The sequence below is a fragment of the Microcaecilia unicolor genome, chromosome 5, assembly GCF_901765095.1.
Source record: "Microcaecilia unicolor chromosome 5, aMicUni1.1, whole genome shotgun sequence".
NCBI classification, from domain to species: Eukaryota; Metazoa; Chordata; class Amphibia; order Gymnophiona; family Siphonopidae; genus Microcaecilia; species Microcaecilia unicolor.
The window spans coordinates 111,851,643-111,877,887 of NC_044035.1; the positions used below are offsets into that span (position 1 = coordinate 111,851,643).

At 39.6% G+C, this 26,245-nt stretch overlaps 1 protein-coding gene across 1 annotated transcript in view; it reads left to right on the top strand.

Moving 5' to 3' along the window:
• The first annotated feature begins 1,142 nt into the window (after positions 1 to 1,142).
• The window catches only part of TUBGCP2 (tubulin gamma complex associated protein 2), a 74,024-nt gene continuing 48,921 nt past the window's right edge, over positions 1,143 to 26,245 (top strand). The window contains exons 1-6 of the mRNA XM_030203196.1: positions 1,143 to 1,250; positions 5,992 to 6,160; positions 9,487 to 9,615; positions 10,527 to 10,697; positions 15,312 to 15,471; positions 18,025 to 18,232. Coding sequence (XP_030059056.1) covers positions 6,011 to 6,160; positions 9,487 to 9,615; positions 10,527 to 10,697; positions 15,312 to 15,471; positions 18,025 to 18,232 — 818 coding nt within the window. The 5' untranslated portion in view covers positions 1,143 to 1,250; positions 5,992 to 6,010. The remainder of the gene's footprint in view (positions 1,251 to 5,991; positions 6,161 to 9,486; positions 9,616 to 10,526; positions 10,698 to 15,311; positions 15,472 to 18,024; positions 18,233 to 26,245) is intronic.

The window sequence follows — 26,245 nt, forward strand, 5'->3', positions numbered from 1 at the left end:
CCTAGTCATGCATTCAAAGTTTATAAAATCCTTTCAAGAAAGCCAGTTAATCGTTTAACTTATTAGTAGAATATAACCACAGATATGGTCGCATTTTCAATATGGTAATACTAGAGCCCAGGTAAGGAACAGGTTATTTTAAGTTAGTCTTCAGTGGACCAAACTTGCTTTCTTTGTGCCATCACAATCCAGCTGGCACATTTAGACTGACGCTGAACAGACCTTCTGAATGAATGAACAAGCCTTTCTCTCATTATTTAATACCTCTCTGTGAAACAGTAGTAATGAAAGGCAAGAGCATTTTTATAATATATCACTGAAATCCACCGAACAAAAGGAACAAGTTCTTACATGCCATCTTTTTCTTTTGATGTAGGCACAGGAAAAAAAAATTGTACATACTCCCAGATTACAACCTAATTCATGTTTAATGTGGGATATAGATGTACTTACTTACATTAATTAACAAATAAATCAATCAATCAATAAAAGCAAACTCTGAATGTTGAGCACCTGATTCTCATGATTCCTGTTTCAGTGGTCCTTTACCAGGAGGAAAAAAAATCTCTGCACGAATATATAACAATGTGTAAATATGTACAAATGCTAGAACCAGCCCCTCAAATGACACTCAGAGTACGATTTATAACAAATTACAACTGTACCTATGAAAAGTTATTTCGTTATTATACTTCCTCTGTGTACATCCGTATGGTGCACAAGCCGGCATGTTTGAAAAATAAGGGAGATTAAATTAAAATGTTATCAACGATAAATAACGAGAACGTGGATTCAGCAGCTCATAGTTTGCTCGTTTTGTTTTGAGTGTAGCAAAATGACGGCTGCGCAGGGAAGAGAAAACAGAAACTTACCCAATTGACTTCAACTTTTGACGTCATCCCGTTTTATGTAACCTCTTTGGCCCGGTATTTTTCCCTCTCCCGGCTCTCTCTTTCCTCCCAGTTTTACCTTTTTCTTCCATTTGCAATAAAACCTTCGAATTTCCGACTTACAGCCGCGGCAGCAACACAAAAGCTGTCTACCTGCGGCCTGTATGCACCGTAACGAAACTTCCCAGTTCCCAACTCGTCCCAAACAGGAAGTTGCGTCAGAAGGGGGCGGGACGGGTCAGAGGGAAGATCCGGAGCGGTGCACAAACTGCACAGAGCGAGGCAGTTTTTCAGACAGTATTGCTTTGCTGTAGCTGCAGCACCGAATTTTGAAGATTTGACTGCAAATGGAAGAAAAAGGTAAAACCAATAACGGACTGCATATGCATGGTCCTTTTGTAAAAAGTCAAAATCTGTTCCACTTGGCTAGGGAGTGCCTTAAAAGGCGGAGGACAAAAGATTTTTTTCTTTTACATATTTTTGGCAGCTTTTTAATTTATTGGAAAACTTTCCATATCTAGATAAAAATACTAGGAAATAAAAATTGAATATCACTAAAACAGCTTAAAAATGATTGTAGTTGGTAGAAACAGCAGTTATAAATTCTGGGCCCTGCTTACAAAGCTGGATAGGCAGTGTCTTAAAAGGTAGAGAGCCTTTTTTTTTTTTAACATTTATATCCCACATTGCCAAATGCAAACTTGGGTTCAATATGGCTTACATTTGAAAATACAGTGAGACATAGTAATAGAATTCAGTTATATCATGGAAGCAAGTAGATGGATATGTCTGAAACATTTAACAAAGTTGAGATTAGCACATATACCCAACTGGGCATTTAAAAATTTGGCGGTAAGCCTGTGATGAGATGTCTGGTAGGGGGTGTTTGATAGTATGTAATCTTACCCTAGGTGATTGAGACTTGCTTTATTTAAATTTGTTTCATTTATAAATCCTTCCTTCTTCATGCTCACACCTGTTTCTGAATTAATTACTCAATTAGAAATTGTTGCTTATGATGTTATGGATGACTGTGTAAACATACTTGTTTGGTTCTACTCTACTGTCCTGTAGGCAACTGGAACGACATAGAATCTGACATTATGAAATTCATTGTTAATGCTTGTATTCTTTTGGATAATGTGTTATGACTTGGTGATATTAATCTTCTTCTGGACACATTACATGACTCTCACACCAGGAGTTTTACAGACTTCCTTAATCACTGGCAAGTCTCCCTTTTCACAGGTCATCGATTAGATCTTCTAGCATATAGATTTACTGACACTACTAACTTTTTCATCACATATCCAATGTAGCCTCCTGCTCCCTGATCTGAGACACTTAATTGGAAGGTATGCATAGTGGTTAATGTTTTAGCAAATAAAAAGAACCCTCTGCACAAACATGGGTAGAGTTAATTCCGGTGAATTTTGGTGTAATGTACCGTCAGATCAGCTATTGTCATCTTCCTTCTCACCTAATTACTTTCAGTTTTGGGATGACATTAGCAGGGCAACATTGGATAGAGTTGAACCTGAGAAAAATAGAGGTTTTCTAGGATACCTTCCGCTTGGTTTATAGATGAAATTCTGGAGGTGAGGTGAAAATGCAGACGTCAAGAAGATCTGGGCCAAATCTCAATCTGAAGACAATTGGGCCGGAGGAGTCTCTGCAAGGAGTGCAAGCATGCAATTAGGAAAAACCAAAACTGCTTACTATGCAAAATATATAGGTGGCCTCAAACTAAGCATTAGGAAGTTACACTTCTTAGTTAATTCCATGTGCAACACCCATTCAGACCAGCTTGCAAACTATTTTAGGCAGAAAATTATTAAAATTAGAAGCAAACTAAGTAGTACTACTTCCTTTGCTGGCTATCTTAGTTCTGTTCATGGTTTTTTCCAAGGCTCACCTGCAGATAGGGTTTGGTCATCCTTTTCTTCACCAACTATTGATTCTGTCAGATTCCATCTAAATACTCTTCTTCGCATTGTCTTCTTGATGCATGTCCATTTATCTAATGAAGTTGGCACTTGACTTTTTCATTAGTTGTCTTTTGTCTAACCTTTCATACTGTCTTGGGGCTTATTCCTTACAGACAAAGGAAAAATAATTCTCATGCCTATTTGTAAGAATCCCAAGGCTACTGAGCAAAGTATCTAATATAGGCCAGTGGCCTCTATACCACTGTTAGTTAAGGTTATGGAAGACGTGGTGTCAAGTCAGCTCATGAACCATCTACAGGCAGAGGCAGTCCTTACCACTCTGCCAATTTCATAAGTCGGGGTGAAGAAAATCTTGATCCTACAATTTGATATGTGTAGTGCTTTTGATACAGTGTGTCATGATATTTTATTGGGCCTGATGGATCAGTTTGGCATTTGCAGAGAAGTCCTGCAGTGGTTTACTGGTTTCTTAAAGTCTAAACAATATCAAGTTAACTTATCTGGTAATTTATCTTTGCCCTGGCCCTCTGTATGTGGGGTGCCCCAGGGTTCCCCTCTTTCTCCCATTCTGTTTAACATAATGATGCCCCCCCCCCCCCCCCAGGTAGATTTCTAGATTTGCGTGCCTTTAACACCTTTATTTATGCTGATGATGTTACACTTTACTTACCATTTATGGAGAATTTATATGAAATCCTGCCTAGAATTAAATCCGGCTTAGATTTGATGGAATCTTGGGCTGCTGCTTTCAGATTGATGCTAAATAGAGACAAAACCAAGTTTCTAATCATAACAATTCTGCTCACCCAGTTACTAACAAATACTTCTCTATAGATAATGTATCTTTTCTGCCACCTTGAAAATCCTGGTAATATCTATCAACCAGTATTTATCATTTGGACCACAGGTTTCTGTGGTTTCTAGAGTCTTTAATTCCCTATGGAGATTAAAAAGCCTTGAGACCTTTTTTTTCAAATTCAGTATTTCATTCTTTAATACAATTCTTAGGGGCTCCCTAAGTCTAATTGCTTTGAAAATACGCAAATTAATGTTATCCAGATTTCATTATTGTAATCCTGTTTACTCAGCTTTGAAAATCTCTCATCAAAAAACTTCAAACAGCCCAGAACACTGCAGCCTGTCTTGTATTCAAAGCCCCTCTTTTAATCAAGTTGCATTGGCTTCCTATAAATGTAAGAGTCGCCTTTAAACTGTAAGGCTTTGTTTATCAAATTTTGTTCGGTCTTCTACCTGCTTATATGCAACACTATCTACTTCTCCATTTTCTGAATTGTAAGAATCTCCATTACAAATCAATTCATGATTCCAGTTTCTCATACTAAGCAATGGAATTCCCTTCCAAAGTCAAGTAGGTGTATTTCTGATTACCTAAAATTTCGTAAATTGTTGAAAGCATTTTTATTTAGTGAATTCCTTGCCACTGTTGACTATTGTAATTCTCTTAGCTAGTTTGTTATTTTGAAATGAGTCATTCTGCTGCTATGATGTGTACCTTTTATTGTCTTTTACTTTTGTTTAATCCTTATTGTACTTTGCTTTAAAGTTTGATGTAAGCTACATTGAAGCCGAACTTCTTTGGGATAATGTGGGGTATAAATGCTATAAATAAATGCATAACCTAAACACATAGAGTCTACACTCACTTACATCAATGCATCACACATCCACTCAAGATCTCTCATTCCCCCCAATTCCACATAACTCATACATATACTTACAGGAATAGGTAAACCATGTGCCTATATGTCTTAACACTGCCCTTAAACTTCCTATTATCTCCTCCCAAAGTCTCCCTGTTGATGTCCCATTGTGATATTCCTAATGATAATTTGATTATCTCGCATAACTTGTACAATGTAACCCATAACCAATTTGTATCAACTGTATTCTCTTTATTCATATCTTATTGTAAGCCACACTGAGCCCGCAAAGAGGTGGGAAAATGTGGGATACAAATGCAAACAATAAATAAATAAATAAATATTCTGTTGTCTTTGGGAACTAGGTTGTGCCTCACACCATACAAGCTATAGTAGTGAGGGAACTGAACACCCGGATTCAACATCATGTCTAAGTGTTATGCTTGGAGAATGCACTTTTGCCTTTGCATTTTTTCTATTTTGTATCTTTGCTCAATAGTTAACTGCATTGTTGTTATATTAATTAGATTTAGGTCTCCTTTTACTAAGCCGCGGGAGTGATTTATGCACAGCAAATGTGACGAAGCCCATAGGAATTGAATGGACTTTGTCACATTTGCCACTCTGGGTTTCGCTACCAAGGCTTTGTAAAAGGAGCCCTAAATCTAAGTATGGCATCAGTTACCCTGAATAGTGGCGCAGGTGGGCTTTATAATGTCACTGGATTGTCTCTTGTAACTAAGCAGAAATGAACAGTCTTCAGTGTAAACTTCATAGTATTTTCTGACTTACCTGTAGTTGGGACAGTGAAAATTGAAATCTTGCTTCCTTGGTTAAGGTGCTTTCTATTCATGAAATCAGCCCCGAGATCAGCATATGTGAAAACTTCACTGTTACTTGATTTTTCAAATCTATGCTTGAGACCTTAAGGACCTGGTGAATCTGTAGTTGTTTATCCTTTATGTTTTCAATAACTTATCAGTGTAACGGGTTGTTATTGTTGTGCAATTTGCTCCCTCCCTTATGTTGTAGTTTATCCGACTGATGTTGTTTTGGGTATTTATGTCTGCCTTTTAAGTGTGACTGATGGGATTTTATTTTGTACACCGCTCTGTCTGTTGAAGTGCAGTATAACAAATTTTACTAAACAAATAAAAATCCTGAACTAAGAGGTCAAGCAGAACCTGGGAAAAGTTCAGGGGCCAGCAAAATACAGAAAAAGTGAAGCTGGGTTGCAGGAATCGTGAACGTAGGAAGAAATTCACAAATGGAAAATGTACCATTGGCTGAAAGTCTATGGGAAATAGTAAAGTGTTTTCTCTACCAATGGCATAATGATGTTTTATTGTTTGTTTTGTATGTGGGCCAGTATGTTCTGCCAGATTCAATCTCTGCTTCATTACTGACAATAAGGGATATTCTCCAGTACCCTGCAGCAATGTGATAGCAAATTCTTGCCTGATGCTTACTTTCATTCTGCTCTGGTACTAGAAACGCCAAGCTGAAAAGCATGAGTGAATTCCGGATTCATCATGATGTTAATGAGCTCATCAGCTTGCTGCGAGTCCATGGTGGGGACGGAGCCGAATTGTACATAGACTTGCTGCAGAAGAACAGGACTCCGTACATCACCACCAACGTATCTGCACACAGTGCCAAGGTGAGCTCTTTTGTTCATCATTTTATAGTGCACTTTACCGAATATGAATGTTTTCAGTGGAAGGATCATAATCCTGCGTTTCTGCTTCATACATTTGAGTTAATCACAAACGGTGTACTGAGGTGGTTATTACTGTGCATGACTTTGGGGGATTTGAGGGTAGAGGCCTGCTTGCATAGAGAAGCACTGAAAGCAGCTTGTGCATGAGGTTCAGCCTAATTTAATAAAAACTCCCTTGTTTGTGTGTTGTTAGGTACTGTGATAGCATAAATAGATCAGTTATATCCTAGTCATCTGGAGTCTGAGCACCTGCTGTATAAGACTGATAAGTTGTGTCATTATTAGATATATTATAATGCACCAGTAGTTTCAGGGAAAATGGATAGTACCATCACACAGGATTAAAACAAGACGCTAAAGTGAGGTGAGTCTTTGATAATGATGTATAGGAGCTTTCATGCTGGCTTGAGGTCCCTTTTCCAGATGCTTGCTTCTGAATCCCACTTGTATGATCTTGAAAGCTTGTGTACATCGTCCTCTTGGGATTTTTCATAAACTAGTCCAGTTTTCTTTGAGGAATGCAGCTAGTAGAAATCTGCCCCAAATAGCTATAATCTCACATTTTTGTTTTTTATTTTAAACACTATACTGCTGCACTACTGCCATCTATTTGAAATTAGGATGTGGGCAATTACATTTTTTTTTTTGTTACATTTGTACCCCGCGCTTTCCCACTCATGGCAGGCTCAATGCGGCTTACATGGGGCAATGGACGATTAAGTGACTTGCCCAGAGTCACAAGGAGCTGCCTGTGCCTGAAGTGGGAATTGAACTCAGTTCCCCAGGACCAAAGCCCACCACCCTAACCACTAGGCCACTCCTCCACTCCACTTCAAAATAAACTATAAATTTAGAAAGTGTTTTCGTATGCAGGGCTGGAACAGTAGGAATTCCTAGGAGTCAAGTAGGGATGGCAAATTCTGGTCCTTCATTTCTGCAAGTAGGTCTGGTGTTTTCAAGACAGATGGATTTTATGCAAATTAGATCTACTTCTTGCATCATATATATGCTCATAAATATTGTGAAAATCCACAAAAGCAATCCCATTTTTTGGACTTGAGGGTCAAGGTTTGCTCTCTGAGTCAGTACCTTTGTTTAGTCTCAGAGACCCCATTTAGAGTACTGTGTAAAAATTCCAGAGACCACACCTTCAAAAAGGTGTAATCAGGATGGAGTCTGTTCAGCGGGTGGCTACTTAAGTGGTTGGTGGTCTTTGCGATAAAGCTTATAAGGATGGACTTAAAGATCTCGGGGAAGAGATGATAAAAGACATTTAAATACCTCCATGGCATAAATACACAGGAGTCAAGCAGTAACCTAAGGAATTGCTTCATGGATAGGGTGGTGGATGCATGGGATGGCCTCATGGCTAAAGTGGTGGAGCTGAAGACTATCTGAATTCAAGAAAGCATGGGATAAGCATATTGAATCTCTATGGGAGAGGAAAGGCTAGTAGATCATATGGATGGGCTGTCTGGATAAGCCAAGTGGTATTTATCTGCCGTCAATTTCTCAGTTTGTATGTAAACTTTAAACTCGTGTCCTCTTCTATCTCTCCTCATAGTACTCGTTTTTTCCATTTCCCTTTTCTGCGTACAGTGCTTCCCTCCTGCATGTAATATGTCTGTCGTCTTCCAGGTCTTTCTTCCTGTATTTAATATGTCTTGTCGTCTTCCAGATTTTTCTATCTCCCGTATATTCACCTTTTATTTATCTCTCCCATTAACCTCCCACTGGCTGAATATACTCAATGGATTAGCGAAAACCCCCCAAGAATATATACAAGTCTCAGGGAAGGGAGTAATGGAGGACTAATTAAATTCCAAAGTATTATTTATTAACAGACCAAAAAAACATTGATAAAACATTTTCTAAAATCAATTAAATACAAAACCAGATTGAAGCAATTACATGCAAACGTTTTTCTGTAATACACAAGAAAATGTTGCCAGACTTGACACGGATCTGTGTTTTGGCAATAAATGCCTGCCTCAGGCGTCACAATCTAAAATGCAGGAAATATACAAATATGCATACATAGACTATGCAAGAGCAAAAGGAATACTACTTGGGTATTAAACCTCAGTATGTAGGTTAAATTATGTAAGAGAACCTAATCCTATGACAAATGAATAAAATGCTTCAATTTAACTGAATCAGATAAATAAGAAAATCAAGTTGATGGCCATTTCTAAAAACATATATATCGAATCGAAAAGTATATAAAAACCTAGGACTTCGCCAAATAGATCACTGAACTAAAACACCTAAAATGATAAGATGAGGAGCATACCTAGCCAAGATTGTGTCTGAATTGTGTATAGGCAAATATTGTCAATAAATTGGCATGTGTTGAGCAAAAAGGAAGAACTGGTGTTTTAGTTCATTGATTTATTTGACCAGCTAACTTAGCCCTAGATATCTAATTCCAGGCCATGTGCAGACACCAGCATTGAATATCCGGCCCTGACCAGCAGAAGCTAGCTGCTAGAACTTATGCAGTTCCTGTCTGATTATGTAGTTGAGACTTGCATAAGCAGAGTCCATATATCCCCCCCTCCCCCAAGACCTACCTACCAGCTCCTGTGGTTCAGTTTCTTGGGGCAGAAGCAAACCCCACTCACTCCTGCCCTTCGTGATTCCCAAGTGAAAATGGCCACTGCGACCTCTAGTGGTAATATCGGTACTTCTGCTAAAGGTCGCAGTAGCCATTTTCACTTGGGAGCCACAGGGGGCAGGAGTGAGTGGGGTTTGCTCCTGCCCCAATGACCATTAGACCACCAGGACTGGTAGATAGACCCAGAGTTTGGGGACGGAAGGGGAGATTGAATAGCGCTCGAGGGGGCGGGAGGGAGGGGTGATGAGCTTCATTCACAACTGACAACTATGTTTGTGCCAGCCAGTATTTAGTGCTGGCACCTGCACAGTTAACCAGACAGAGTTAGCACTGCTATTTAGGCAGTCCTACATGCCCAGTTAGCTATGCAGGCACCAGCACTGAATATTGCCAACACCTGCATAACTCCCAACTCTGTATCCTGTAACGCCCCTCTCCTGCACACCTTTCAACATGGTTGGTTAGTGGTGATATTCAGCGGCACAGTGGCTGGCCTACTGAGTGGGATTTAAACAGGCAGGAGACTTTCCTGCCCACTTAATTCACTTTGACTTTTCTTTTCTTAAAGTACTGTATTGCAATACACTCTTCCAGCTGAAGGCTAAAACATGCTTTTTTTTTTTTTTTTTTAATATCTGATGGCTTGAAGGTTAAAATAGCAGAGTTCTCTCAAACACCAGAAGACTTTTTGAAGAAATATGAAGAGCTGAAATTGAAAAATACAAGAAACTTGGATCCCATGGTATATCTGCTATCGAAGCTCACAGAAGACAAAGAGGTAGGTAGTGTGCTTTGCTGTAGGTTTTGGAAGCTGCATCTGATAGTCCCTTGGTCTTCTTGCCCAGTCCTTGAGCGCTGCCAGCAGGTCAGCTTTTCAGGATATCCCTAATAAATTTGCATGATAAGTTTCCATGCCTGCTACTTCCATTGTATTCAAATCTCTCATATGGATATTCATTAGGGTTATCTTGCTATGCCTGGGAGTGAAGATCAAGACACTAGTTTATGCATGATGCAGATCACATTCTAAAAAGAGTGCGTGATTAGTTTGTCACTGTATGCGTGCATGTCCCTTCAGAGGAGACGGGGCCTGATATGCTGGACTCATGACTCTTGATATTTATACTGTGTGCAGTATGCTTCTTAGAAGATCAAGAATATCTACATAGCAGATTACTTTGCTGGTACACAAGTCATATGGTTAGAAATACTCTCTGCAGGTATAATAAAATATGACACTGCATGACTAACCTTCCTGAGGGAAAATAAGGGTTTAGCCCAATTTTTAATTCATTTTTGGAGCCAGTCGTCACTTTGAATTTCCTTCCACAGATAACACTGCACCTGTCTGCTGGGTCTCACTAAGAAGCCAGCACTTTCCTAGCATTGAGTGCTACAGAGAAACCAAAAGTGCAGCCCCCAGAATTTAATCCAAACGTAAATAAAATTTGCTTGCTAGAATCTTAGTGCTTGCAAGCTGCAGTTTGAGAGAGCAGAGCTCCTCTGTGGTGTGTTCAAGCTCCAGGTGGACACTTTATGCTGTTGCATGAGCAGTATTGAAACTTTAGCCTACAAGTATCCAGAACTGCTTAGTCATTTATCCTAGGAAGGTCTGAGTTGTAATTTCTGTTTTGGTTCTGCATGTTTGCTGGAAGGTCCAGAAATAGAAGCTATTGGTTTTACTTACAGACTCTTCAGTACTTGCAGAAGAATGGCAAAGAGAGAGCGGAGCTTTCAGCTAATGCTATGGCTAGCGTCAACTTCACCATCCCATCAACTGCAACCAAGATATCCATGCAGGAACTTGAAGAATTGAGAAAGCAACTTGGTAGTGTCACCACCAACTCCAGCATACAGCAGGTACTTTACATTCTACCCTCATTACAGTATAGCTTGTTTTTCCATATATTACTCTATCTTCCTATGTATCTAAAACCTTCTTGTTAACACCAAGCTTTGAGCCACCTAGTGAAGTTCTCAGTGTTGCATAGTCTTTCCTCTTACTTTCCGTAGGTAGGTAGTGCTTCAGAAAGAGCAACAGTCCTTACCAAAGACTTTAGCCCCTCCCTCCAGCTTCTGAAAAGCTCTCTGTGCTAAAAGTGTGCTATGGTAATTCTGCTAGCCATACCATCAAATAACTGTCTGCCTTTTCCACAGGTTTTCAGATTATAATGATAGTTTATTTCATTTGCTGTTCCGCTTAACGTAGTTATGTAAGATCAAAGCGGTTTACAATATCAAGAGAATAAAAACAAAGAAAAAAATCCATTAAAAACAGGATAGAACCACACACACACACTGCAAAAAGATACAGACTTCTCAACTATCAAAACAGACTCCCATCTGATCATTCCCTAATCACCGGAAGGGTTCCATTAAGGGCCTTAATTCTATAAAGTTTGTGCTCCTAAATTTACTCTCCTAAAATTTATGCTCCGAAAATTATGACCATAATAGATTACGCTTGGACTTTATGAGCATAAATTATGCTTGTAAATTTAGGAGCATAAACTTTATAGAATAAGGTCTTAAATGCTGAATGAAAAAAATGTCTTTTAGCATGGGTTTAAAATGTACCAAAGGCTGAGGGGGCCGATTCAGTAAAATCCCTGGAAACAACCACCCAAAAATTACTAAGGTGGAAATAACAGCCAATTCCCAAAGTAAATCTCATGCAAATGAGCTGCTCGCAGAAACAGGGAGCAGCTCGGTAAGGGAAAGCGCTAGCGCATGCATACAGCAGCCACTCACTAAGCATGGCTGCTGTGTGCATTCCCAGAACAGCCAAACAGCCTCCACTGCTATATGGCTTCCATACATACAGGTAGCAAAACAAAACTCTTTCTGATGTTGAAAGCCGTGTGGTGGATCCACTTTTTAGATGACCCCTCCATCTACATGCAATCTCATGACAACCAACACACGCCTGCTGTCTAGCAGGGAGAGAGAAGAAAGATTGGGAACAGGGTGGGCAAAAAAAATAGTCTCCTTCCAGAGAGGGAGTAGAGGGCTGCCGTGGCTGTGTGCTGAGCTAGGGCTGTAGCAGGACGGAGGGGGGTGGCTGCAGTGAGGGAGGGGCAATGCTGTTGCCGTGACAGAGAGCAGGAGGCGGGGAGTGACGAGGACAAGAAGAGGAGGAACCGGAGCAGCGTGCAGAGGAGAAGTGGGGATGGGCTGGAGGGATGCTCCCGGCCCCCTGGCTTTCTCTGTGTGAGGGTGATGACCACCAAGCAGTATCACTTGTCGGACCTAGGCGCCCTTCATCCTGGTCGGGGTTGAGTTCCTGCCTAGGTTGTAAGGGGGTCTGATCTTCTTCCCTACCCTGTTCCCCAGAGAGGGGGATTTGGAAGCTTGCCACACTGGAAGGACACTGCACCAGGTTTTGCACACTGACTAGCTGTTCACTTCTCGGATCCTTTGCCTTCTGCTTGCTTCAGAGCGTGGGTCAGCCTTCTGGTGTTTCAGCTCTGCGGAGCTACGAAAGGAAGGAAATCCAGGGAGAAATCCTCTCCATCTTGAGTCTACCTCCACAAGGCTGTGCAGCAGACTGCTCTGCCGAGAAGCTACTGTCATGCTACAACTGCCCCAGACCTCCTGTAAAATTTTTCACGCTAAAGGTAGGTAGGTCTTTCTATGCATCGCTTGTAAACTGCTGTGCATCTCTCAGAATGCACATCTGAATACTGCATAGCTCATTTAAATATATCAGCTTACAATTTCCGGTGTCTGCTGCTGTGAACAGTAAGAAGCCTTTAGAGCCCCTTTGTTCATTCATCGCTGGATTCTTTGCTCACTAAACCAGCTTAAACTGGTCAAAAACTCAAGTTGCTGGCCTGGTAAGTTTTTTTTTTTTTTATGCATGGCCCCCTGAGTTCCCCTCAATGTTAATGGAAGGAAATTCCACAATGAAGGCGCCAAATTTAAAAAAAAAAAACAAAAAAAAAAAACTTTCCATCTTATAGACATAAGATGTGTATCTTTTCACAACAGGAATATTTAGCAGGAGAGAATCCGCTGAATGCAAAGTTCGAAGCGGAACATATTTACGATTCAAACCTGACAAAGGGGGGACCTTTTCTGGTTATAAAAAACCCTATGAGTTAACACTAATAGCTTAGAATGACTACAATAAAAAACAGGCAACCAATGATAATGCAAATATAAAGGCGTTACATGATCAAGCTAAGCAGATTTACCCAGTATCCATCTTGCAACATTTGCATAATCAAACAATGACATAAAAAGAGAATGAACCAAGACCTGAAACGATTTCTCAGCAGCAAAACCTTGCATTGCACGCATCTTACGAAATGACAAAAACAACAAACCTGAGCTGTAAAATTAAGTTGGGAATCAGTAATGACTCCTAAGTAACAAAAAGAGTCAACAAGCGGAAGCTCCCTACCCAAAAACTGGATAGTTTTTTCTGGCCATATACAATGACCTGTCACCCAACAGGCTTGGGTTTTATCAACATTTACCATGTTTGAGGCTGGAAACTACTGATTCAACAATTTTTGCTTGCATGTACCTGGAAACTATAGAAGAAATACTCCTGTAAGACTTGTTATTTTTTTGATACAAGAAGGTTGTGTATGAAAATGTATTATAAAAACAATAGTAGCTAAGGTGGTGTTTTTTTGGACCTCTGATGGCATGTGCAATTTATTTTTACACAAGTCTTTTGGATATTGGCCGAGGTCTTTTTGCTACACTTCATGGGGTGTAGTGGCTAGTTGAAATATGGTAAAATAATAGTTTAAGAAGTAAAAAGAAATAAAAAATAATTTTAAAATATAGAAAAGAAATTATATTTACAATCAGTACGCTTCTAAGTTTTTCCTTTTTCTCCCCCCCTCCCCGCAGTAGATTAGTTTTGCGATTTTGTTTTTTTTTCTACTGTTGGTATTTTTTGTATTTAAAATCACAAAACATCCCAGAAGAACTCCAAAGAACTGCTGGCCTCTAAGCCTCAGCTAAGGTCAGGGTTCATGATTCCACAGTAAGAGACTGGGCAAAAATGGGGCTCATGGAAGAGTAACAAGGCGGAAACTGCTGCTATCCAAGATTAACATCAATGCTTGTCGCACATTTATGAAAACATACTTGGATGGTCCACCAGCTTTTTGGGATAATGTTCTATGAACAGACCAATCAAAAGGGGAATGCATTTGACTACGCAGGTCCTATTATGTCTGACATAAAGCAATTACAGCATTCCACAGTAAGAGCATCATACCAACAGTCAAACATAGTGATGGTGTGGGGATGCTTAGCTGCCTCAGGAACTAAAAAACTTGCTGTTATTGAAGGAAACATGAATTCTGCTCTTTGCCAGAAAACTCTGCTCATCTGTCCATAAGCCAAAGTGTAATTGGGTTATACATCAAGGCAATGATCCAAAACACAAAATCAAGTCTACATCTGAATAGCTGAAGAGTAGTTTTGGATTAGCCTAATCACAGTTCTGACTTGAACCTAATAGAGAGATTGTGGCAGGACCTGAATACTCAAAAACCTGTGAATGTGTCTGAATTAAAGCAATTCTGCAAAGAAGGCTAAAATTCCTCAAAAGCAATGTGAACGACATATCAAATTATAGGAAGCGTTTGGTTGCAATTATTACTGCTAAAGGTGATGCAGCCAGTTAAGTTTAAGGTACAGTTTCTTTTTTCACACGCGTAATCTGGGCATTGGAGAACCTTTTCTTAAATAAATGAAGTAGAAATTTAAAAAACTGTTGTGTTTACTTAAATTCCCTTTGTCTAGTACAGTGTTACATTTTGTTTAAAGGCCAGAAACTGTGCAGTCTAATATAAATATAGTAATAGGGAAAATTAGGAAGCGGTATATACTTTTTCACGTTGCTGTTTATTATTAGTTAACTAGTTTTGGTTGTCTTATTTAGCAGGTTTGATGGTTCAACTATCAGTCTTCAAACCAACTAAGCTAAAGGAGAACTTGCCCAGTTAAGCTAGTAGAAAACCCCTATTACTGTCACCATATTGTTTGTTTTTCTTGCATGGTAGACATGATTAGTAGCAATTAATTATAGATATGTTTATCATTTGAATCTAGAGATGAACTAAATTTTCAATAAAAGGGTGAGTTTGCTCAAAAGGGTACTAGCAAATCATATAGTTAGGAAAACTCAATGTATAGTAAGCCAGTTCGTTGAAAAAGAAAAATGACTTCTCTTAAAGGAGGAAACAGATATATCTATTGAAAAGGAGGAAAAAGCCTCAAGAATCTCCTCTTTCATACACAACTGTGTTAAGAGAGCTGGGACTGCTTCATCATGGGCAAAAAACCTCCTATTTTTATGCTCTAAAGCCTTTCTTCTAAAACGAACTGGCTTACTATACATTGAGTTTTCCTAACTATATGATTTGCTAGTATCATTTGAATCTAAACATTGTCATCCAAAAAAGTGTGTGTGTGTTTTGCTTTTTTAATCTTTCTATATTTTAACAGCCTCTTGATGTCCTGAGAAAGATTCTGAGAGACAAACAGAACAAGAAGAATTCTGGGCAGCCAATTCCAGTGTTCCCCACATGGGTATACGAGAGGCCTGCCCTCATTGGTGATTTTTTAAGTGGCTTAAATGCGAACACTGATACAACTGTACCTATAGGTATGTGCAACTTTGCAGGCAATTCTAAATGTTCAAAGGGATGGAAATTATCAAACCAATAGCATTTAACTAGTTTGGTGAAATAAAAGGTTACCCTCGTATGGCTTTTTAATGTTTTTATTCTCGCACCTACTCATAATTGAGATAAACAGCTTTTTATGCTTCTTCTCTCAGAATTCATTTCAGAATTGTTTTCCATATTTTCCATGAATTCTTGAGTCATACTTGTTCCATCTCTGGACCATTTTGTATACTCTGAATTCAGACACGTTTAGAGTTTCACAATGGTTAAAAAAAAAAAAAAAAGTAATGAATCGGTGGGGGGGGGGGGGGGGGGAGTTTGTTATAATATGTTAAATCCTGCCTCTTCCTGAAGAGGGCCCAAAGTTTCCAGCAGCTTAGTAAATACAGTGTTTACTTTCTTATCATCTGTGCTGTGGGGTCAGGTTTTCTTGATACCCTAACGCATTGATTCCCAAACCTGGTCCTGGAGGTACCCCAGCCAGTCAGGTTTTCAGGATATCCACAATGAATATTCATGTGAGAGCTGTGCATGCAACTCTCTGCAAATATCCTGAAAACCTAACTGGCTGGGGTGCCTCCAGGACCAGGTTTGGGAACCACTGGCCTAATGAATATCTTGTATCCCTACTACTCCATTGGGCCCTAATTGATCTACAGGTTAAAAATCCCCAAACCGACTAAAAAAGAATCTGAAATTCCTATGTGGCTGAACTTGGAAAGGAGCATAGTGTGCTCAACTAGATCAAAGGCAGCTGATAAACCCACCTGCATTACAACAGCCTGACCACCTCTATCCAAAACAGTACACAGTTTAGCCAGAAAATAAATACTGGAAATTGGCTAATAACTAGAACACTTTATTTAGTCTAAGCCATTACCTTTCAAGATGGGGTTGAAGCCAGTTAAAGGAAAGAGGGTGGAAAACAACCCTCATGAGGTGACTGATTGACAAACTTCATCAGCCAACACATTGTACCAACTGATAGAGTTTTCAATTTGTCTCCTAGGCATAGATTTAAAATACAATTACCCATAGCGTATTTCCTAAGCAGCTTCAATACATCTGCAGTGAGACAAAAGTGAAGTTTTATAAATTTTGGAATTGTACAATATAAATGCATTAGGAGGAGTTAATTGGTGTTACACAGAGCCTTCCTGTTGTCTAGCTCCTGAAAGAATCCTCCTGAATGATGTATTGGTGTCACGAAATGCCTAGCCACCCACCTGGGGTTACCCCGTGGCCACTTAGATGGTTTGTCCCCAGCAAAGCTGAGGTCTGCCTTCACCTGCTGCTTGCGCTCTACATTAGCACCCTTCTCCCACCGCCTGGGTTATAACTGCCTCTGGGCGAGTCTCCCACTCTGAAACTATCCCCAGTGATTTCTAGGTTACTGGAGGTACACTCCCAGTGGTCCCACAGTTCCCAGAAAGCACTCGCAGACCCAACACACAAACCACCAGGATTCTTTATCATTCCAGACAGAACGAACAAACAAACAAATGTATTTATTCTCAGAACTTGGAACAGTGGACAAAAAAAATGTGCAATTAGCAAACAGTAACAACATGGATCAATTATAACACTAAATATTTGCATACTGGCTAAACTGTACCTGGGAAGATCAGGACATATAATTCACTGAGCCTCAGCAAAGTGTCTCTCTTTCTTCCTGGCTAAAGCTGAAGCATAAGCCATCATCTGTGCCCTGAGAAAGGCAGGGACAAATCAAATTTGGGTATACATATAAAGTATCACATACCATGTAAAATGAGTTTATCTTGTTGGGCAGACTTGATGGACCGTACAGGTCTTTATCTGCCGTCATTTACTATGTTATTATGTAATTTCAAAAACTCCAGGCCAGTCAGAGCCCACAACAGTCAAGTTTCAAATAAAAACTGGTTACATCACTACAGGCACTTCCTATTTATTATCTGTGTTCCAAATAAAAGAAAGAGAAGTCAATCCTCTGTAACAGCTTTAAGCATAAACATGCACCATCTGCTGGCCAAAGAAGAGAAATACACTTCAGACACATTTAAGATAGGGAAGTATCCAATACATTTTACAGGCTTAAAACACAGTTTCTTCACAATTGTGTTGCAGTGATCTCCCCAGGAGGACCAGTTTGGTATATACATTTTCAGTCAACCTTTTTTTGTCCCCTAAGGACTACAGAAAGTACATTAGAATACCAAATAGCCTGCAAATTGGTGGGAAAATGTGGGATACAAATGCAGCTAAATAAATAAATGCTAAGGTCACAATGGGCCAAGTCCATTTGTCAGCACCACTCTGTGTCCTGTAGATGTTGTCCAATCTGTATTTTTTAATCCTCCGTTCTGAATTGATCTTTGCAATGCCTCTAACAGGCAAAATATTTCAACTTAGATTAGATGGTAGGGCTATGTGCTTTGATAAACCTAACACACTTATAATTTTCTTCCACATTTGTGAAACTAACAGGTATGCAGCAAAAGAATGGTCATCAATATTGACAATTTATCTCTGTTTTTATACCTTACTAGGGACTTTACCACTATCTTCTCAAGAAAATGCAATTGTGGAGGACCTGCTATATGTCTTAATAGGTGTGGATGGCAGATACATCACAGCACAGCCTCTCATGTACAAGCAGAACCGTAGTTTCATGGTGGACCCAAACTTGGATATGTCAATTAAAGAACTTGTAAGCAGGATTCTGCCTGTAGCAGCGAGTTATTCCATTGTAACCAGGTATCGTACTTTATCTTTGGTTGTAGCAAGGAACTTATATGTTGTAAACACATGTATTGCTACAGGCTCTGTATGGTTGAGACTCCAAATTTAAATGTTGAGCCATTTTATATAGCTGTGCTGGTATGCATATTCATTTCTCATCCGCCCTCAGAGATACCAGTTGTTTCTAATGACCTTTCTGTTGTCGTGGCAGAGTCTATATTTTCCAGAAATACGTTTCAGCATTTCAGTGACCATAAGCAAACAAATTCATATGTGCCTTTTCTCCCCCCTTCTGTTTTGGAGTAAGTCGTAAAGGGACTTCTATAACCTAGGTGCCCACCTTTATGCATTTAAGTGTTTAAAAGGCTAACACTTATGCACATATTTGCATATGTACCCACAAGTGCTAGCAGGGTGCCTGGGTGCCATTCTGCAAATATAGCATGTATATGCAAGGAAAGTGTACACAGACACATAGACGCATCTTCTACTTGTGTGGGTGACTTACAGAATAATATAAATTGCTCATATCCCTACTGCATTTAGGTACCCACGCTTACAGCTCTACAGCTGGTGTAACTGTTGGCACCCTACTCCAGTATTTTCTGTAACAGAAACTATCCCCTGGATTCTATATATGGCACCCAGGTTTGGATGCGCTTCCGACATGCATACATATTTATTTGGCTAATGAGCTATTAACCATCAATAACTGGATACTAACAACCAATTATTGACATCGATTAGGATATGAGTGCTCATCTGGCTGCACGCTATTCTACAGCACTGGGTGCAAATCCCATAGCATGTGGCCCAAAAGGGGTGTGACCTTGGGAGGGGCATGGACAGGTTATAGGCATTCAAAAACATGTACAGTGTTGTAGAATAATGGGTCTCCATGACAACTTGGGTGCTGGAAGTTAACCAGGTTTCATTAGGCATTTATTTATTTGTTTGTGACATTTATATCCCACATTATCCCCAAAAGTCTTGCGTTCAATATGGCTTACAATATAGATTGAATGAATATAGAGTGAAAAATTACATTTATTTTTTGAATTTACGAGCCATCTCTTGCACTACAGATTGTCTGTGGTTTGGTATGTTCTAGAAAATGAGCCCAGATTGGATTTCTGGACAGCAGGTGTCTTGGACTTGGACTGTAAATGTTGTGGTGAAATGGAAGCTCTGAGTTTTCTTGGATTGGAGCAAGTAACCTCACTGTTGCACTCCAATGACAAAAAAAAAAAAAGAGGCAAGAAACAGCAGGAAAAAGGAAGAGTGTACACGAAAAAGGAAGTGTATATACTGAAAAACAAAACAGTACTCTGCATTAAAAAGTATATTGACTTTTAGTATCACAGCAATATGATTTTATATTTTGTAAACCACTCTGAAAGATCCTTCTTGAGACTGGTATATCAAGTTTTAATAAGTCTGAAACATTTTTCACCAACAGGCTGCATCAGGGATTATTACACAAACGTATGTCTTTATTTAGCTTATATTCTCCACTAAGTTACATAGCGAAGTGCCTTCCTGTTGAAGAATACCTCTGGTGTAAGCACTTTGCTGCAGTGCTTGCAAGCAGAATTGCTATTCACCAAGAAGATGCTTTACTGTTGAATGCTAGTTATCAGTGATGTTGTTGCATACATAAGTGATGTGGCTGAATTTGGGGTGCAGTGGGTAATTCAGCTAATATCTATAGTGCAGTCACTAAGGAAATCAACTGTAGCAGCATTTAATTTTTGAAAGGGTGGCTATGATAAAATGAGGGAAATGGTTGAAAAGAAGCTAAAAGGATCAGCCAATAAGGTTAGGACTTTAAATCGGGCATGCATGTTGTTTAAAAATACCGTCTTGGAAGTCCAGACAGGATTTACCATATGTTACTAAAGGTGGAAAGAAGAGCAAGTGACAGCCAGCATGTTTAAAAGGTGAAGTGAAAGAGGCTATTAGAGCCAAAAGAACATCCTTCAAAGAACGGGAAAAGTACCCGAATGAAGAAAATAAGAAGCAACGTAAGCACTGGCAAGTTAGATGCAAAGCATTGATAAAGAAGGCTAAAAGAGAATATAAAGAGAAACTTGCCACAGGAGTAGAAACTCATAGTAATGACTTTTTTAGGCACATCAGAAGCAGAAAGCCTGTGAGGGAATCTGTGAGACCATTAGATCATCAAGGAGCAAAAGGGACATTTGGGGAGGTCAAGGCCATATCAGAGAGAGTGAATGAATTCTTTGCTTTGGTCTTTACTAAAGAAGATGTATGAGATCTACCTGTACCAGAAATGGTTTTCAAGAATTAGTGAGGAGGAACTGAAAGAAATCTTGGTGAACCTGGAAGACGTATTGAGTCAAATCAATAAATTAAAGGGTAGTAAATCACCTGGACCAGATAGTATGCACCCCAAGGTACTGAAAGAAGTCAAACATAAATTTGCTGATCTGCTGTTAGTGATCTGTAACCTCAGAAGAATCCGCAATGCAACGGAGAACTCGAACGCCCCACGGGAAAACACAAGTGCAGATAAAAGTGGGATGTTTGACCACGGAAAAACAAATCCTGGAAACAATAATCTAATAATTTTCAAGATTATTGTTTCCAGGATTTGTTTTTCCGTGGTCAAACATCCCACTTTTATCTGGACTAGTGATCTGTAACCTGTCATTTAAAATCACCTATAGTACCAGAAGATTGGAGGGTGGCCAATATAATGCCGATTTTTAAAAAGGGTTCTGGGGTGATCCAGGAAATTACAGACTAGTAAGCCTGACTTCAATACTGAGCAAAATAGTGGAAGCTATTATAAAGAATAAAATTACTGAATACATAGGCATGGCTTAATGGGACATTGTCATCAAGTATTTAACCAAGGGAAGTCATGCATCACCAATTTGCTTCATTTCTTTGAAGTTGTGAATAAACGTAGACAGAGGTGAGCTGGTTGATGTAGTGTATCTAGATTTCGGAAGTTTTTGACAGAGTCCCTCATGAGAGACTCCTGAGAAAATTAAAAAGCCATGGGATAGGAATCAATGTTATGTTGTGGGTTAGTAAATGGTTATTAGATGTAAAACAGAGGGTAGAATTAAATGGCCACTTTTCTTAGTGGAGGAGGGTGAATAGTGGAGTGTCGCAGGGATTTGTACTGGGACTGGTGTTGAACATATTTATAAATGATCTACAAATCATAACAAGTGAGGTGATTAAGTTTGCAAATGACACAAAGCTATTCAAAGTTGTTAAAAAAAAAAAAGGGACTGAAAAATTGCAGGGAGACCTTAGGAAATTGCAAGACTGGGCATCGACATGGCAGGTGAAATTTACGGTGGGCAAATGCAAAGTGATGCACATTGGGAAAAATAATCCAAATCATAGTTATTTGATGCTAGGGTTCATTTTAGGAGTCTGCACCCAAGAAAAAGATCTAGGTGTCATAGCAAATATGCTGAAATTTTCTGCCTAGTGTGTGGATACAGCCAAAAGAGCAAACAGGATTTATTAGGAAAGGGATGAAAAATAAGATGAAGAATATTATATGACTATATCACTCGATGGTGCGACCTCACCTCGAGTATTTTGTAGAGTTCTTGTCACCGTATCTCAAAAAACCTATATAGCAGAATTAGAAAAGGTTCAACGAAGGGCGACCAAAATGATAAAGTGGGTGAAACTCTTCTCATATGAGGAAAGGCTAATGAGATTAGGTTTCTTCAGCCTGGATAAAGGTCTACAAAATCTTGAGTGGTGTAGATCTGGTAAAAGTAAATCGATTTTTTTCTTACTCTTTCAAAAAGTACAAAGATTAGGGGACACAATGAAGTCGCATATTAATACTTTTAAAACAAATAGATCAAATATTTTTTCACTCAACAAATAGTTAAGCTCTGAAACTCATTGCCAGAGGATGTGGTTACAGCAGATATCATATCTGGCTTTAAAAAAAGGTTTGGCTAAGTTCCTGGAGGAAAAGTCCATAGTCTGCTATTGAAAGAGACATAGGGGAAGCCACTGCTGTCCCTGTGATCGGTAGCATGAAATCGTGGTACTATTTTGAGATTCTGCCAGGTACTTGTGACCTGGATTTGCCATTGTTAGAAGCAAGATACTGGATTAGATAGACCATCGATCTGACCCAGTATGGCTACGGAGAGTCATGGGATATGGGTAAGGTTCTATTGTGGATTAAAAACTGGCTAAAAGACAATACAGAGAGTAGGGTTAAATGGTCAGTATTTTCAGTGGAGAAGGGTACATAACGGGGTTTCCCAGGGGTCTGTGCTGAGACCACTGTTTTTTAACATATTTATAAATGATCTAGAGTTGTGAGTAGCTAGGGAGTAATTAAGTTTGCTGGTGACACAAAGTTATTCAAAGTCATCAAATAGCAAGAGGATTGTGAAAAATTACAAAAGGACCTTACAAGACTGGGAGAGTGGGCATCCAAATGGCAGATGATGTTTAATGTGAGCAAGTGCAAAGTGATGCATGTGGGAAGGAGGAATCTGAACTATAGTTACGTGATGCAAGGTTCCACATTAAGGAGTCACCAACCAGGAAAGGGATCTAGATGTCATTGTTGATGATACATTGAAACCCTCTGCTCAGTGTGTGGCGGCGGCGGCGGCAGCTAAGAAATCAAATAGAATGTTAGGTATTATTAGGAAAGGAATGGAAAACAAAAATGAGGATGTTATAATGCCTTTGTATTGCTCTATGGTGCGACTGCACCTCGAATACTGTGTGCAGTTCTGGTCACTGCATCTCAAAAAAGATATAAGGGAATTAGAAAAGGTACAGAGAAGGGCAACGAAAATGATAGCGGTGATGGGACGATTTCCTATAAGGAAAGGCTAAAGCGGCTAGGGCTCTTCAGCTTGGAGAAAAGACGACTGAGGGGAGATATGATAGAGGTCTATAAAATAATGGGTGGCGTGGAACAGGTAGACAGGAATTGCATGGTTACTCTTTCCAAAAATGCTAGGACTTGGGGGCACGCAATGAAGCTACAAAATAATAAATTTAAAACAAATTGGAGAAAGTATTTCTTCACTCAGCTTGTAATTAAACTCTGGAATTCTTTGCCAGAGAATGTAGTAAAAGCAGTTAGCGTAGCGAGGTTTAAAAAAGATTTGGATAGTTTCCTAAAAGAAAAGTCCATAAGCCATTATTAAAATGGACTTTGGGAAAATCCACTGCTTATTTCTAGCATAAGCAACTGAAAATAATAAGAAACAGCATAAGGAATGTCAAGTCAAATGCACAGCGCTGATAAGGAAGGCAAAGAGGGACTTCGAAAAAAAGATTGCGTTGGAGGCAAAAACACATAGTAAAATTTTTTTTTAGGTATATTAAAAACAGGAAACTGGCAAAAGAATCTGTTAGACCGCTAGATGACCGAGGAGTAAAAGGGGTGATCAGGGAAGACAAAGCTGTAGCGGAGAGATTAAATGAATTCTTTGCTTCGGTCTTCACCAAGGAAGATTTGGGAGTGATACCGGTGCTGGAAATGATATTCAAAGCTGGCGAGTCGGAGAAACTTAATGAATTCTCTGTAAACCTGGAGGATGCAATGGGGCAGTTCTACAAACTGAAGAGTAGCAAATCTCCTGGACCGGATGGTATTCATCCCAGAGTACTGATAGAACTGAAAAATGAACTTGCAGAGCTATTGTTAGAAATATGTAATTTATCCTTAAAATCGAGTGTGGTACCGTAAGACTGGAGGGTGGCCAATGTAACGCCGATTTTTAAAAAAGGTTCCAGAGGAAATCTAGGAAATTATAGACCGGTGAGTCTGATGTCGGTGCCGGGCAAAATGGTAGAGACTATTATTAAGAACAAAATTACAGGTCATATTCAAAAGCATGGACTAATGAGACAAAGTCAACATGGATTTAGTGAAGGGAAATCTTGCCTCACCAATCTGCTACATTTCTTTGAAGGGGTGAACAAACACATGGATAAAGGTGAGCCGGTTGATATTGTGTATCTGGATTTTCAGAAGGCGTTTGACAAAGTACCTCATGAAAGACTCCAGAGGAAATTGGAGAGTCATGGGATAGGTAGTGTTCTATTGTGGATTAAAAACTGGTTAAAAGATAGAAAACAGAGAGTAGGGTTAAATGGTCAGTATTCTCAATGGAGAAGGGTAGTTAGTGGGGTTCCGCAGGGGTCTGTGCTGGGACCGCTGCTTTTTAACATATTTATGAATGACCTAGAGATGGAAGTAACTAGTGAGGTAATTAAGTTTGCTGATGACACAAAGTTATTCAGAGTCGTTAAATCGCGGGAGGATTGTAAAAAAAAATTACAAGAGGACCTTGTGAGACTGGGTATCTAAATGGCAGATGACGTTTAATGTGAGCAAGTGCAAAGTGATGCATGTGGGAAAGAGGAACCCGAATTATAGCTACGTCATGCAAGGTTCCACATTAGGAGTCACGGACCAAGAAGGGGATCTAGGTGTTGTCGTCGATGATACGTTGAAACCTTCTGCTCAGTGTGCTGCTGCGGCTAAGAAAGCAAATAGAATGTTAGGTATTATTAAGAAAGGAATGGAAAACAAAAATGAGGATGTTATAATGCCTTTGTATCGCTCCATGGTGCGACCGCACCTCGAATATTCAATTCTGGTCACTGTATCTCAAAAAAGATATAGTGGAATTAGAAAAGGTGCAGAGAAGGGCGACGAAAATGATAAAGGGGATGGGACAACTTCCCTGTGAGGAAAGGCTAAAGTAGCTAGGGCTCTTCAGCTTGGAGAAAAGGCGGCTGAGGGGAGATATGATAGAGGTCTATAAAATAATGAGTGGAGTTGAACGGGTAGATCTGAAGCGTCTGTTCACGCTTTCCAAAAATACTAGGACTAGGGGGCATGCGATGAAACTACAATGTAGTAAATTCAAAACGAATCGGAGAAAATTTTTCTTCACTCAACGTGTAATTAAACTCTGGAGTTCGTTGCCAGAGAATGTGGTAAAGGCAGTTAGCTTAGCGCAGTTTAAAAAAGGTTTGGCTGGCTTCCTAAAGGAAAAGTCCATAGACTGTTATTAAATGGACTTGGGAAAAATCCACTATTTCTGGGATAAGCAGTATAAAATGTTTTGTACTTTTTTGGGATCTTTCCAGGTATTTGTGATCTGGATTGGCCACTGTTGTAAACAGGATGCTGGGCTTGATGGACCTTTGGTCTTTCCCAGTATGGCAATACTTATGTACTTATGTATTGTACTGTTTTTGGATCTTGCCAGGTACTTGTAACCTGAATTGGCAACTGTTGGAAACAGGATTAAAGGCTTGATGGACCTTTGGTCTGTCCCAGTATGGCTACACTTGTGTTCTTATGTTATGTTCTTATGTTCAGTATGTGGGTATCCTGTAGGCAGATGACATCAATGTTATGACTTTTATACCAGTTTACCTATGATCATCCTCTTTACAGCCGGTAAGCCTTTGACATTCAACTGGAAATTGCAGAGTGAAAGACTAGTAGCCAGAAAACCAGGCTGATCGGGTACTTACAAAGCCATGATATGAATGCTTATCTGTTGGCCCTTACTTACTCCAGTAGTCTTGCAGCTCTTTGAGACCTAGTGGTTCCGAGTCCATCTCTGTTCCACTGTCCAAACATTCCATAGCAACTTGCACCACCACACTCCAATTCACCCTGAAAAGATGGGATGACCATCTGGACTGAGTACACTAGATTCTTCCTCTGAGTTAGCGCCTGAGTGGACCCTTAGATATAAAGCTGCCAAGCTCCAGGGTTGATGTGAGGTGTAGGGAGGTCCCCACATCTTCCCCTTATGTTTTAGTATCAGATAATGAAGAAATAAGGAGACATGAAGGCTTGCACATATTAAAAGTTCTGCTTCAGTATGGGTGCTAGGAAGTCACCCTCCTGCATCCTCAGCTCATTTGCTTTACATTTTGATTCCAGACCTTACTTAAATATTATAAATCATCATTCTATATGGGGCCTCATGACTATAGAACAATAGCAATCTCATTACCACTTGG